This window comes from Lepus europaeus, chromosome 4, assembly GCF_033115175.1.
Source record: "Lepus europaeus isolate LE1 chromosome 4, mLepTim1.pri, whole genome shotgun sequence".
Lineage (NCBI taxonomy): Eukaryota > Metazoa > Chordata > Mammalia > Lagomorpha > Leporidae > Lepus > Lepus europaeus.
The window spans coordinates 94262974-94279172 of NC_084830.1; the positions used below are offsets into that span (position 1 = coordinate 94262974).

The 16199-nt window shown below is 35.0% G+C and overlaps 1 protein-coding gene across 2 annotated transcripts in view; it reads right to left on the reverse strand.

The window, feature by feature from the left end:
- SNTG1 (syntrophin gamma 1) overlaps nucleotides 1-16199 on the reverse strand; it is a 398393-nt gene that overhangs the window by 260070 nt on the left and 122124 nt on the right. For both annotated transcript variants that reach the window (XM_062189597.1, XM_062189596.1), the window contains exon 7: nucleotides 9966-10068. In XM_062189597.1, coding sequence (XP_062045581.1) covers nucleotides 9966-10068 — 103 coding nt within the window. The remainder of the gene's footprint in view (nucleotides 1-9965; nucleotides 10069-16199) is intronic.

Here is a 16199-nt window from a genome sequence, read left to right on the forward strand (position 1 = left end):
CCCTACTTGGCTGTCCCCTCAGCTGTGGTGGTCACTTTGGAAGTTGGGCTGAGTGAAGGGCTTTTCAGCTTAGAGCCAATAAGATCTGTGGCTCTGACCTGGGCATCCTTCAACTCCAGAGAGAGGTCCATTTCCAGTGATCCAACACTTGGCAGAGCTGCCAGGGATCTTCATAGCTGACTTCTGCTGAAGCCCAGGCTTACCACATTGAAAGCAACTGCAGTAGACAGGCCTGTTGGTTCTCCTTGAGGGCAGATCACTGTACAGATCAGCCATTAATAGGCCTGCCACCCATTGCTTTTGATGCCTAGCTTTCTCTTCCTCCTGGTTTTTGTTAAAGCAGACCAGAGGATGCAAGTCAAGGGGTTGCCCAAGTCCCATCTCTAATCTTCAGTGGCCTGAACTACAAGTCTATAGTCACAGTCATGTTCTGTAGTAGTTTTTCTAAGGTAGACAACGCCCATGAGGAAAATTATATTCTCACTCTAAAACTTTCTTTCCCTTTGGTCTGAAAGGGAGGTTTTTTCTACTTACTGTTTACTTCGCTGATGGCGAAGTAAATCTAGCTATGAGATTATAATTTAAGCTCTTATTTTGGCTATGCTATTACAGAAAAATGTTAGCCATCTCTTTTATAAGGTTAAAGATTAAATTGTGCATCCTACAGATTCCTTCATAATAGAATTAGTTACCTACCTTGAGGAGAATAGAGAAATGAAAGAACAAGTTGGGCTTAGAATAGAGAAATGAGGGAGCAAGTCCTAGATCGCTTGCTGACAATAGCAATATTACATGAATACTTAGCTAACAGTTTCAACCATTAGATAACAACTTAAGAAAACATTTACCAGAAGGTCCAATGCCTTCTATAAATTTTAAGAATCATGTATTTGAAAACACCTCTTAACTATCTAACATGGTGTAGTTTATTTAATCAGTAAACTTAAACACAACCATATAAAATGTTTTTAGTTTCTTCCTACCAACAAGTATAAAACATATGATACACAGATTCAGGTCACACGAATTAAAATGTATCTTTGATTAATTTTAGCAGCTTCAATTTATGGACAATCTTATCTATAAGCCAATTACAATAAAATTCTTAATAAAATTTCCCCATGTGGACATACAATATGCACACACATAGAACATAACACAATAGACCAAGATAACACTTTTAATAATAGCTTTTAAAATCTTTAACTCTTTTTGTAGATTGCCAATTGATTTGAATTGCCTTTTGTTTTTAGTAACCTCAGTTAAACATACTTTCTCTCAGATGGTACTGTTAATACATTATTGGCTTCATCTGTTTACAGAGCCATCCCAAAGTACTGAATACAATAAAAGTGGCTGGAAAAAGTCCATAGGAACCTATGGGAGGACAGCTAAACACAGAACCAACAACGCTTTAGTTTTATGAGCAGCAGATCATATATAACTGTGGATGACAAAAGACTTTAAGTTGCCATGTTTAAAATTATAAACTCATAAACCAACAAGAGGCACTTGCCTACTTCACAGTATTTTTGAAAGCACCTGTAGGATTTTACAAGTATTTAACCCTTTAGGCCTCTGGGGCTTTCTCATTAAGATATCTATCATGTCTAGTAACACAAGATCATTAGACTTTTTAATTCTCAAACATTTGTATTAATAGCATTTTCCATTATAGAAACTTAAGATTTAGTACCACGTCACATCTTGACACAGTCCTTCTAATATACTCCAAATAGACTGATTAGTTGGTGTCTCTATAAGATGAGAGACATAGGTCCTTCGATTTTTTCAGTTGGGCCCAAACTGGAAAAACCAAAGTCCAGGATTTACTGGAAATTTTAGAGACCAGATTGTTTGAAACTTTGATTTTTTGAATGCCTGTCAAGAATGCCAAGAGGGCTCAAAATCCAAAATATCTGGTTGAAATAAGATTCCTTAAAATAATGACATAACATAGACCCAATCTGATCACTGTTACAAGGTGATTATTCAAATCTTTGAAAATAAGTACATATTTAAATAACCCATAGCTCTTAATAAAAAATCAGCTGCTTTTGAACAATTAGAATTTAACAGACATCAAGAGAACATAATAGATTACTTTAACACATTGCTTTAACAGAGCATCAGAGTTTAATTCTATGTCAAAGAGAAATTGAGCTTCCTGTGATCTTTTGCTGTGAGGTTTCCTTCCTTTACCTTCTTTCATATTGATGACCATGTTTCTGTGTTTCTGTGTGTAACACATCTTTAAGCATTTTTTGCAGGGCAGGACGAGTGGTAACAAATTATTTCAATTTCTGTTTGCTATGAAAAGTCTTAATTTCACCTTCATTCACAAATGAGAGCTTTGCAGGATATAATATTCTGTGCTGGCAGTTTTTCTCTCTTAGTACCTGGGCTATGTCTCACCATTCCCTTCTAGCTTGTAGGGTTTCTGATGAGAAGTCTGCTGTGAGTCTAATTGGAGATCCTCTGAGAGTAATCTGATGTTTCTCTCTTGCACATTTTAGAATCTTTTCTTTATTTCACTGTGGTGAATTTGATTATAACGTGTCGTGGTGAGGATCTCTTTTGGTCATGTTTATTAGGGGTGCTATAAGCTTCCTGTACTAAGATGTCTCTGTCCTTCTCCAAACCTGGGAAATTTTCTGCTAGTATCTCACTGAAAATGCCTTCTAATCCTTTCTCCCTCTCCATGCCTTCAGGAACTCCTAGAACCCGAATGTTAGGTTTTTTAATAGCATCCTGTAGATTCCTGACAATATTTTTTAGATTTCTAATTTCTTCTTCTTTTCTTTAGTTTGCCTGTTTCCTTTCCTGTTCTCTGTCTTCTAAGTCTGATATTCTCTCTTCTGCTTCGCCCATTCTGTTTTTAAGGCTCTCTAATGTGTTTGTCATTTGATCTACTGAGTTCTTCATTTCATTATGATTTCTCTTCTCTTATCCCACATTCATGTTCTACTAGTTGTTTCATTTCATTTTGATTCCTCCTTAATATTTCATTTTCATGAGAGAGATTTTCTATCTTGTCCATTAAGGATTTCTGTTTTTGAGAACTTCTTAATGTTCTTATCAACTTTTTGAGATCCACTTCTTGCATTTCTTCTACATCATCATCTTCATAATCTTGAATTTGGGTGTCTTTTTCATTTGGGGGCATCATAATGTCTTTCTTGTTCTTGTTCCCTCAGTTTTTGCGTTTGTTGTTTGGCATGTTGGAGATATTTGGTTTCTTCACTGTGATGTTTTTTCTTGTTATACTATGGCTCTATATTAAGTGGACTGTCTGCTTTTCATGGAGCCTCAGAGGCTTGAGATGAGTGTGGCCTGAGAGCTCTGTTTGGTTCCTCAGTGTTGAGGGTGTTCCAAAGGTGACACTCCCAGGTTAGGCATGGTTAATCTCTCTCTCTTTCTTTCTTTCTCTTTCTTTCTTTCTTTCTTTTTTTCTTTCTTTCTTTCTTTCTTTCTTTCTTTCTTTCTTTCTTTCTTTCTTTCTTTCTTTCTTTCTTTCTTTCCTTCCTTCCTTCCTTCCTTCCTTCCTTCCTTCCTTCCTTCCTTCCTTCCTTCTTCCTTTCTTCCTTTCTTCCTTTCTTCCTTTCTTCCTTTCTTTTTGAAAAGGGAAGTAATTCCACACAGCTGAGCAGAATTGCAGGTAGTTAGCAGGCGAATGATATACCCACAGGAGCCAGAGATCAGAAGCTCTTTCCCAAGGACCACACAGGGAATCTCTGCTGCCCTCAGTGTGGGTTCCAATTCTCCTGTAGTCTCCCACTGGGTTGCCAAGTTAGATCCTAATCTCCTGTTATTTCACACACACCCCCCCTCCCCGAGTCAGGTTTTTCTGCTAGGCTCAGGGCTGGTGCAGACCTGAGGTCGCCCTGCTTATGACGTATGTCCAAAATGGTGCCTGCTCTTTGTCTTGCTCGCCTTTGAGAAGTGAGCAGAGAGAAAGAGAAACTCGTGTACATATCGGTCACTTTTTTTTTCCATCTCTCTCTTCTAGTTAGCCTGGTGAACTTTTCCCCACAGAGTTTCAAGCCTCGTTCCCTCTAGTCTCCTCTTTCCGCTTGCCTGCTGGTGTCTCGGGCTATGGAGGTTCGGCTCACATCGCGTTCTAAGGCTGGTGTGTTGAGTCTGCTGCTGGTGTCCCGAACTTGGGTTCCCACACTCTCCACGCAGGTCCACTGTGAATCACTAGTTCCGGAAGAGTTTCCTCTGCTGTTTCTTCCCCTACTCTTCCTTGAACCTGCAGTATCTCCACTTTTATTAAACTGTCTTTTCCTGGACTATCAGTGTGCTCTCTTTCTATTCCACCATCTTGCTGCTCTCCTCAAATTTATTAACTATTAAAAATGGGACTATAAAATGTATTCTTTAACTCTGATAACTTTTTAAAATATTTAATTTATTTATTTGAAAGACAGAGTTACAGAGAGAGGTAGAGACAAGAGAGAGGTGTTCCATCCACTGGTTCACTCCCCCAGATGGCTGCAACGCTGAGCCGGAGCTCAGCCGGAGCTGAGCCAATCCAAAGCCAGGAGCCAGGAGCTTCTTCTGGGTCTCCCAAGTGGGTGCAGGGGCCCAAGGACTTGGGCCAGCTTCTCCTGTTTTCCCAAGCCTTAACAGAAAGCTGGATTGGAAAAGGAGGAGCCGAGAGTAGAACCAGTGCCCGTATGGAATGCCGGAATCGCAGTCCAGGGCTTTAACCTGCTGTGGCACAGCACGGGCTCCCTAACTCTGATAATTTGCATTTTAAAGATATTAATTTCTTTGGAGTTTCTAATATGGATAAATAAGTTATATAAGTGTAATTAACTCTGAATTATTATTTGAAATATTATACTTAAATTAAAATATCATAAGTGATATGTAATACTCCTAACAAAAAAAATCAATGTGCTCATAAATATAAATCTTTGTTCTCTTTTTTTATGAACCTAAAATTCTGTAGTATATGAAAAGTGAATGAGAAAAAATGTATTAAACTTTCTTCTTACACTAACCTAGACTTAGTTTCTCTACTCTTAAAAATTAAGGATTTTGGCCAGTGCCGTGGCTCAATAGGCTAATCCTCCGCCTAGCAGCACCGGCACACCGGGTTCTAGTCCCGGTTGGGGTGCCAGATTCTGTCCCGGTTGCCCCTCTTCCAGGCCAGCTCTCTGCTATGGGCCGAGAGTGCAGTGGAGGATGGCCCAAGTGCTTCGGCTCTGCACCCCATGGGAGACCAGGATAAGTACCTGGCTCCTGCCTTGGGATCAGAGCGGCCAGTGCACCGGCTGCAGTGCGCAGGCCGCGGCGGCCATTGGAGGGTGAACCAATGGTAAAAGGAAGACCTTTCTCTCTGTCTCTCTCTCTCACTGTCCACTCTGCCTGTCAAAAATAAAAAAAAAAAAATAAGGATTTCACACTTTATTGTACCTACTTTTTCTTGTAATGTTTATCTGAATTTCTCCTTTGTTAAATGATCATTTAATACTTATACAGAATACCTTAAAACATATCCATTTTAACTGAGTAAATAAAAACAGAATATAACAAATTCTCCAAATGCATTTTAAGCACTCATGTTTCAAATAATACAAAAAAAAGAAGATAAGTACAAATGCAATGATGGATTTTTGCTTCCTAAGAAGTTAGTAATTGAAGAGGGAATTAAGATGAAACAGTTTGCAAAGTATAATAATATTACAAGTGGAAAGGAATAATAGAAAAATTAATGCAATAATGAGCTTTTGCAAAGATGAATAAAATATACACGCCCAGATCAAGAATGATTTAGATAAAAGTGAAAAAAAAATACAAAATTTCCAATTCAAGAATGAAAAAGGTCATCGCTGAAAGCTAAAACATATTAAAAGCAATAATGGAAGAGTATGAATGAAGTACTTTGTGCACATCAGATAAATTAGTAACTCAATGGGGATAAATACAATATAAGGAAAATGTGTAAGAGAAGAAAGAGCCTATCAGAAGAGTCCTACATTCTATTAAGAGATAAAATTATACAAGAGAATAATTATAATTCTAACCTCTGATTGCTTTCCTTATTAATTTATTTCATAATTTAAGATAAAGACACTATCACTCTTAATAGATTCTTTGTGGAAAAAGGGAGTTACCCTACCACAACTTCATATGACAATATGATAAAAGTGATATCAAAGCCCCATTATACATTATGAGAAAAGGAAACTACAAAATGTGTTCTCCCGAAACATAGATAAGAAAAATAAAAGCCTTAATAATATACTGACTAATTGAATTCAATAAAAATATAAAAACCTATCACTTTGTGATGAAGTAAAGTCTGTCTTAAGAACACAAGTTTAGTTTGATATTCAAAATCAATTTTTAAAAATTACCATATCAACAAACTAAAGAAAGAATTCATAATGTCCCAAAGGATGCACAAACATATTATAGGAAATTCAGCATCAACTTATGTTAAGAAAATATCTTTAGTATTGTAGGAATAGGAGGCAAATCTTCAAAATGACAACAGGCATCTGGAAACACTACAGCTAACTCATGATTAATTATGAAAGAGTGGGCATGTCCTCTCTGACACCAAGAACAACAATGTCTTCTCTTAATTTTATTCAACATTTCACTAGAGGTCCTAGCTATTGTAACTGGCAAGAAAAGGGGATTAAAGAAGTATAGACAGTAAAAAAGAATTAAAATTTCTTATTTATGAATCACATAATTGTATGTGGAAAATGTAAATGATACACAAAAATGCCGTACTAGAATTAATGAAAAAATAAGGCAGGTTATAGCATGTTTAAATGTGAAAAATACTATGTATACATATTTATTATCAATAGACAACTGGGCAGATATTTTACAATGGAATTTAAAGCATAAAATATACAGAAATAATGTTAAAGTTACAGAAGACTTTACCATTGAAAACACTAAAATATTACTGAGGAAAATAAAAATATAAATAAATAGATAGGTATTTATTGACAAAATGTATAGTTTTTGTTGAGTAATTATCCATATTACCAATAAATCCAGTTTAATCCTATTCAAAATCCAAGTAAGATTTTTATACAAATTGGCAGGCTAGTTTTAAAATGCACACAATTGAAAAAACCTAAACAAAATATATACAATAATGCAGGATCTAGAATAGCCAAACAATATTGAAAAGTTGCAAAGTTGAAGCATTTATTCTAGGAAACATTAAAATCTTACAGTACTTAAAGATTTGGCATTGATGAAAAAATAAATTCATAAACTAACAGAAATAAGAAAGTGTCCAGAAGTGGAGCCAAGTATGGATGATCAAATTATAATAGGAGAAAAATAAATAAATAAAATGAATTAGTAGTAATAAAGCAAAGTGTTCAATGTAAAATGTGCAAATAAACTCATCTGACATTTCTTAAAAGAAAACACAAATTGCCAATAAATATATGAAAAAGATTTTCAACATAATAATAAGGGGAATGTAAACCAAAATCCTCAATGAGATATCAACTCATCTTCTTATAGAAGTTATTATAAAAACAGACACAAGTGTTACTAAGAAAGTAAAGAAAGGAGAATTCCTATATACTATTAATCCAAATATCATTTGGAAAAGACATTACGGAGAACAGTACTTAAAAACTAAAAGTAGGTCTACATGATCCAGCAATCCCACTCCTGGGTGTACTTCCAAAGAAATCAAATCATTATGCTAAAGAGATACCTTCACTCCCATGGTCATTATGGATGAAAGGATACAGAAATGTGGTATATACACACAATGGAATATTGTTCATCCATTAAAAAGAATGAAATTCTATGACTTATGGTATAGTCTGGAGGTCAGTATTTTAAGTGTAATAAACCAGATACATGAAGTCAAATACTGCACATTTCTCATTCACACATTGACACTAAAAAGTTAATGTCATAGCAGTAGAGAGTAGAATATTGGCTATGATATTCTGGAAAGGAGAGAGAAGGGTTGGTTAATGGGCATAAAAATAGAATCGATATGATTATGTTTCAGTGAATATTAATTTATCGTCTATTTCAGAATAGGTGGAAGAGGAGACTGAATGTTACCAACACTGTTAAAGGACAACAGCAGGAGGTAATTGGAATGTTGATTACCTTAATTTTATCATTTCACCTTGTATAAATGTACTGAATTTTCACACTGTAACCCATGATTATAATTATTATGTGTTAATTAAAATAATAATTAGAGGTAGACATTCAGCCTGGTGGCTAAGCCCACGTTCACACCAGTGCAACTAGGTTTGCGACTCAACTCCAGATCCTGACTCTAGCTTCCTGACAATGCAGAACTGGGGGGAAGTGGTGATAGCTTAAGTGATTGATTCCTGTCCCCAATGTGGGAGACCTGGATTGAATTCCTGGCTCCCTGTTTTAGTCCCCGGCTCAGCGGTAGCACTTGAGAGTATTTGACAAGTGAGCCAGTTGATAGGATCTCTCTTTGTGTCTGTCTCTTTTCCTGTTTCTCTGCCTCTCAAATAAGTAAGTAAAATTTAATAATATTTTTAAGATTAGAAAATAATGAAAGAAGAAGATAGCCTCTTTTATAATACAAAAAGGATGGAAATTATGCCACGTGGAGTAAGTTAGTCATAAAAAGACAAATACTGCATTATTCTACTTTTATGAAACATCATAAGTAGTCAAACTCTTGTAAACAGCCAATGGATGGAGTTTGCCTAGAGTATGAGAGGTGGAAATGGGAGGTTCTTGGGTAAGGGGTGTCAAGCTTCAGTTTGTTCAGATGGAAGGGTTCTGGTGCAGGTGGTTCATGTTATTGTACAACACAGTCAAAAATTATTCTTACAGGAAATCTTACATTACATGTTATTCACCACAATAAAAAAAATCCTCACTTTAGCAACACATTCAGCAATGTATTAGCAACTGAATTATATGTCTATCCTGTCACTCCACTATTTAAGATAGTGAAATAAAATTATAAATAAAATTATAAACCTGCTGAAAGCCTTGTTTATAGCAGCTTTATTGACAAAGGCAAACTACTGGGGAGAGCTGTGGTGTCTACAAAGGAGCATGCATTAATAAATTTTACAAATTTCATACAATTACATGCTACATAGTCATAGAAGTGAGCAAATTGTTGATGTATATGATGAACCTATATCTGAAAAAAGTTAATACTAATGAAAGAAGGCAGAGCTTAAAAAAGATAGGTACAGTAGGATTCTATCAAACAGGGTTCTACAAGAGGTAATGCAGTAGACAATAGTTGCTTTAGCACTGTTATTTACTTAGAAGAGGCACAGAGAAACTCTTCTGTGACGGAGAGACGTGGGTTAAGCAAATGTGCACTTTAGCAGAACTATCCAATTTGTGCATCATCACATTTTATTGCGTATATTTTATGAATCAATGAAACATATTCTTCTTTTGGTTAGCAAAAATAGTAGATAATATATGTTTCATTTCAGAACAAAAGAAGCAGGAAACAAAACATATACTGAACTTTTAAAGTAAGTCTTTTGTGAATTATTGTGTTTCCACAAAGATCAATACTTCCTTCAATCTTCCTACTCTAGTCAGGACAACCTTTGTGTAAACTCTTGTTTAGCAAACCTAGTAATTAGATCAATGTGTATTTTTTTTTCTAGTTACAGATGATATATTCACAAAATACTTAAATTGAAATTTAACAGAGATACATAATGCAATCATACTTTTTTATATGATACCCATTTTTAAAACAAATTACCCTCTCCAGTTACAGAATGGAAGAAAATGTGATGAAAACACTCTGAAAGGAAAATAAGATTGATGCTTTTTGCATAAGGATTAAGAGTATTCTCTATGATATAAGAATATCTATATTGAGGCAGGAATCCCAGCTTTAAAGAAAAATGGTCAATTATGACCAGAAAATAATGGCTTGGAAAATAAATATGATGTGAATGCTGTACCCATTATTCAGAAATACTTACATGCACAATCTTCATTCAGTGGGAGTTTGAGGAAAGCAGGTGCTCTTTTTAAAAATGACACTGTAAGGGTCACTTCTTCTCCCGCATTCCGCAGAACCTGAACCTAAAAATGAAAAATAAAATAAAACATTATCATTATGTTTATAAATTTTCTTCACAGTTGCAAAACCTTGAAATAATAGATTGTCTTTCCCATCTTTCCTTTGTTTCCTATAGTCAGAAACATTTTATAAAAATGAAGTAAATTATGCAAGCACAGCAAGGCAGCCATCAATGCTTACTCTTACCCCACTACTCTTTGCCCTCCTGTTATATAAAACAATGCTCATGCCAATCATATTCATTTTGATCTTTGTGAGTTTATGCTATAAATTATACAAAATGAAGGATAATAACTAAGTCTACAGAAATAAATATTTGTAAAATTTTCAAATCACTGCACTTACTAATTTAAAAAAAAATTTATTGAACATTTATTATTCAGCATAAAATGGGATAAGCTCTGCAAATACAAGAAAAAAATTGATCCTGAAAGTGTTGAATAGTGCATATTCAAATTAAATAAAATTGCCCTAATTCACTTGGGGGAAAATAAAGAGGCATTGCCATTCTACTTCATCATTAAATATTGTCCTTTCTTTTCCCTACAAACCTGTAATAATGATGGAGTCTTATTATCAATAACTATCAATACTTTTTAAAGTATTGGATTAGTATATTTGATTTTGCCAGTTAAGACAATGCCAGTTTCTCCAAAATTCATTTTGAGAAAAATGTAAGAAAATTAAAATTCAAAGATTCAAAATAATAATGTAAGAACAAAAACTTGGGGAGTTATTTTTTACAAACATATCTGGAGAGGTTGTAAATATATTCATAATTTTAAACTCTAGTGTAAGCTAAGGGAAGAATTAACAATAATTAGTGAAGCAGTAGTTAATAAGCATGGAAATATAACTTGTTAGACATTTAGAAAAATCAATCACCCTCAAGTCACTCATAGAAGAATAGCAACTCAATTTGATACAACTTCTGGACCTGACAAGATGGTACAGACTGACTCTCTTCCTCTCCACTAAATATGACCATAAATACTTTAAAAATGCAAAAGACAATAAGATGAAAACTCTGACAGATAAGAAGAACAACTGATTAGGGGTCTCAGGGCTGGTGGAACTGTAAAAATGCTGGGAGTCAGAAATACCTTCATGCACCAAGGCCTAGCATTATCTCACACCCAACATATAACAGAAGGCACTTCAACTAGGCTGAGACCACCTCTGAGTTGAAAGGGAGTCCTACCAACACCAGGTAAGTCCACAAGAACCAGGGCCGTAAGGCGGCCAGTGGAAGTGCTTTCCTTTCCACTGGACCTGAGCATCCTTCCCACCTGAGGCACTGTGTGAACACAGATGGGGGATCCCAACATAAATGTACAATTAGGCAGGTCACTTTGTTTTCAAGGATCTGAGACTATCATCCCCTACCTAGGGACAGGGCATTGGAGAGCTTCAGTGAGGAGAAACCTAACCCAACATCTTCATCCTCCTACTTCTTCCACAGGCAGAAAGTAACATTCCACAGCAATTACCAACTGGCAATGCCCCTGGCCAAAGTTAGAGGAAGTATCTCTTTACCTCCTTGGTAAAGACTGCAGCCCAGTCTTAAAAGCTCTTTCTACCACCCCAATTAATATCAGCAGAGAACAGTGATAGCCCACAATACAAAAGATTATTCAGTCAAACCAAAGTAGTTCCAGGTAGACTCTAGAATATATATTGTAAATGGAATTATGACCCACAAACCTGTGTGCCAAACACAGTGAATTTCTGCTTAAAAAAAAACCTTAAATTTGCAACTTGATTCACATAACATATTAAACAAAATGACTGGGATACAACAAAAATTACATGTCACACTAAGAACCAAGAAAATCATATTTTTAAAGATTTGAATGGCAGAGGGCTGAGAGAAATAGGGATATAGAGACAGATACATAGATACATGGATAGGTATCTTCTATCCACTGGCTTACGCTCCAAATAACCACTTGTAGGAATGTGTCAAATGGAAATTATAGAGCTGAATAATCTAGTAACATAAATAAAACAATTTTCTGTATTAGCTCAGTATCAGAGTGGGAATGAGAAAGAATAGAGGTTATGAAGAAGAAGGAAGAACAACAGAATTCTCCTAAACTGAACAACGAAGAGGATGAGGCTATTAACCTTAGGAACCCATAGGGCAATGACAAAATAAACAAAACTTACAGCAAAGAGGAGAAGACAAAAGGATGAGGATAAAAGAGTATTTAAATAAATATAACTCAACACTCATAAAGGCAGCCAAGCACAAAGGACATACTATAAATATTGCTAATAAAAAATAAATACAAGAAAAATTAAAAGATAATGCCTCTTGATAAAATGGAATTTAATCAAAGAATAAAAGGTTGATATAGTATTAGAAAACCAACCAGCATAATTAACTATATTAAAGCTAAGCTAGCTCAGAAATAAAACATTTGATAAAATCTAAGATCTATTTCTGTTGAACATATTGAGAAAAGTAAAAAAGGAAAGGTATTTCCTCAAGTTCAGAAACGAAATCTATGACAACATCATCCTGAACAGTGAAAGATTGAAGATATTCGACAGAGAAAATATAGGTATCCAGATTTGAAAGGAAGAGACAAAGCTGTCTTTATCTGCAGATGACCTGATAGTTTATATAGAAAATATCAAAATATATATAAAAGAATAAAAATATGGAATATTTATATATTAGTCTTTATGAAAGCTCAGTATACCAAAATCTATTAAAAGTAAGTTTAAAAGATCTAAATACACATGTCACAGAATTTAATATTGTTAATGTCATTCAACTTTAATTGGCATTTAGATTTAATGAAATTTCAATGATAATCTCAGCAGAAATTGGCAAATCAATTCTAAAATGCATATGCATATTCTAAAAATTGGGGATAAATGGATAAATGTATCAACTTCAAGACATAAGAGCAAAGCTGCTGAACTAACATCAATTGATTTCTAATAAAGCTGCCATCATTAACACGTTGCCAAAAGGGATAGACAGATAAAACAAAATATGTATCTGGAAATAGACATAAAAATAAAGAACTAATTTTCAACAAAAGTGTAAAGAAATGAGAAAAGTACAAAAAGTACAGTGTTTTAAAAAACTTGTACTGAGACATTGTATATTTTTTAAAAAGAAAAAAAAAAAAGAACTTTATACCACATGCTTTATACTGATACTACTTCAAGCTAAATCAGACCTAAATTTAAAACCAAAAATATGAAATGCCCAGAATTAACTTAGAAGAAAATTGTGATATTGGGATTGGAAACAATTTCTTAATGATTACACCGGGAGCAAACCCATAAACAAATAAATTGTTAAGATGGAAATAATCAAAATATTACCTCATTCTGTGAAAGTCCTTCCTAAGAGATCTACAAACATTGAGACGCTATTTGTATATCTTTATCTAATAAATAAGGTATATCCAACACATATGAACAAATTTCAAAGCTTAATAGTAAACAAATGAACAGAGAAAACATGGGCAAAATTCTTAAGTGCATACAGCTCTAAAGAACTTAAAACTTACATCAGTGGGGAATTATTACTTAATAATGAAATCAACATTGAGACCACTACAATTCTACTAGAATGTACAATTTCTACATATTTAACATCCAAGTATTCATAAGCTTGTAGAGGAACTGGGACACTCAGCGACTACTAATGAAAATAAAAAATGACATAGGCTCTGGGAAAACAGTCGTTTCAAAAAATTGAAGTGTACACCTAACCAAATCATTTAATAAATTCATTTTTATATTTCAAAAAATTGAAGTGTACACCTAACCAAATCATTTAATAAATTCATTTTTATATTTCAAAAAATTGAAGTGTACACCTAACCAAATCATTTAATAAATTCATTTTTATAAATTTGTCAGGAGAAATAAACACACATCCACACTAATGCTTTTCATGAAGACTAATAATACCTGTATTGGTAATCCTCAAAACTGGAGACAATCCAATCTCCACCAAAATATGAACAGATATGGATAGGTGTTTGGCTCATTGGTTAAGACACTACTTGGGACACCCACACTCCATACTGAGTGCATGAGTTCAAGTCCTAGCTCCATCACCTATTCTGGCTTCCTGATAAAGCCACCCTGGAAGGCAACGCTGATGACTCAAGGAGTTGGGTCCCTGCCACCCATGTAGGAGAACTGTACTGAGTTCCCAGCTATTAGTTTTGGTCTGGCCCTCCCTTAGCTGTTGTGGGCATTTTTGGGACTGAAACAGTATTGGAAGCTCTGTCTATCTCTCTCCTTATCAATAAGAAAATAAGTAAAATTTTAAATAAGTAAAAATTTAAATCATTATTTTCCAGAAAAAATTAAAATTACTGAAAGCATAAGCAAACTGAGCTATTTCTTTCAAAGAATATAACTGAACAATAATAAAGAATATAGCATGTGAGAGAACCTCCACTTTGACTATGACCCTATCGGAATAAGATCAAAGTCAGCGAACCCTAAAGGCTTCCATAGCCCTGGCAACTCATGACTAGAGCCTAGGGAGATTACTGACGCCATGAACAGGAGTGTCAAATTGTTAAATCAGCAACAGGAGTCACTGTGTACTTACATCCCATGTGGGATATGTCCTTAATGTGTTGTCTAATGTGCAGTGATGCTATAACTAGTACTGAAACAGTATTTTTACACTTTGTGTTTCTGTGTGGCTACAAACTGATGAGGTCTTTACTAATTATATACTGAATCGATCTTCTGTATATAAAGATAATTGGAAATGAAAAAAAAAAACAACCTGGTGTTAAAATGGAAATGGCATAGAAAATTAATTAATTTGAAAAAAAAATTATGTAGGATCTCTGTCTTTAATGTGCTGTACATTGCTATTTAATGCTATAATTAGTAATCCAATGGTAGTTTATTCACTTTACGCTGCTATGTGGGCAAAATGTTGAAATTTTTACCTAATATATACTAAACTGATCTTCTGTATATAAAGAGAATTGAAAATGAATCTTTACATGAATGGAAGGGGCGAGGGAGCGGGAAAGGGGAGGGTTGCAGGCGGGAGGGAAGTTATGGGAGGGGGGAAGCCATTGTAACCCACAAGCTATACTTTGGAAATTTATATTCATTAAATAAAAGTTTAATAAAAAAAAAGAATATAGCATGAACTATTGACACATGCTACAAGATGAAAAATATCAATCATTTTGAATTAAACTAGGTAAATGAAATAGTTACTATTTATACAATTACAATCTATGTACAATTAGTAAAATTGTAGGAAATGCAAACAAATGTAGAGTGTCACCAAGTATATTAGTGTTTTCCTCAAGGGGGGAGGAAGGTGCAGGAAGAATTTTATAGTGGAAAAAATCAACCTTTCTGGGATAGGTGGATGATTGTTTATTACCCTGACTGTGCTAGTGACTCCACAGTTACTCAAATGTACCAAATTATACACATTAGGGGCTAGAGCTGTGGTGTAGTAGGTTAAGTCTCTGCCCATAGTGCTGGCATCCCATATGGGTGGACATTGGTTCAAGCCTGGCTGTTTCACTTCCAACCCATCTCCCTGCTGATGGACAAGGAAAACAGTGGAAAATAGTTCAAGTGCTTGGGCCCCTGCACCCATATGGGAAACCAGGAAGAAGCCTCTGGCTCCTGGCTTTGAATTGGAGCAGATCTGACCATTGTAGCCATTTTAGGTGGGATCCAGCAGATGAATGACATCTTTCTCTGTCCCTCTCTCTGTAATTTTGCCTCTCAAATAAATAAATAAATAAATAAATATTTTTTTAAATTATACACTTTAAAAACAATGTATTTTACATCAATATCTGATTATTACAGGTGAAAAGATTGATTGACTGATTCCAAAGTCAGAGTTACAGGTATGGTTGGGAGGGAGAGAGATTTTCCATGCACTGCTTTACTCCCCCAAGTGACTGCAATCACCAGAACTGGGCCCTGGGCCAGGCCAAAGCCTGGAACTCCACCAGGGCCACTCACGTGGGTGACAGGGACCCAAGGACTTGGACCCTCTTTTGCTGCCTTCCCAAACACATTAGTACGGAGCTGGATGGGAAGTGGCACAATCTAGACTTTGGTCTGCATATTGTCTCAGGCAATGGCTAAACCCACTGTG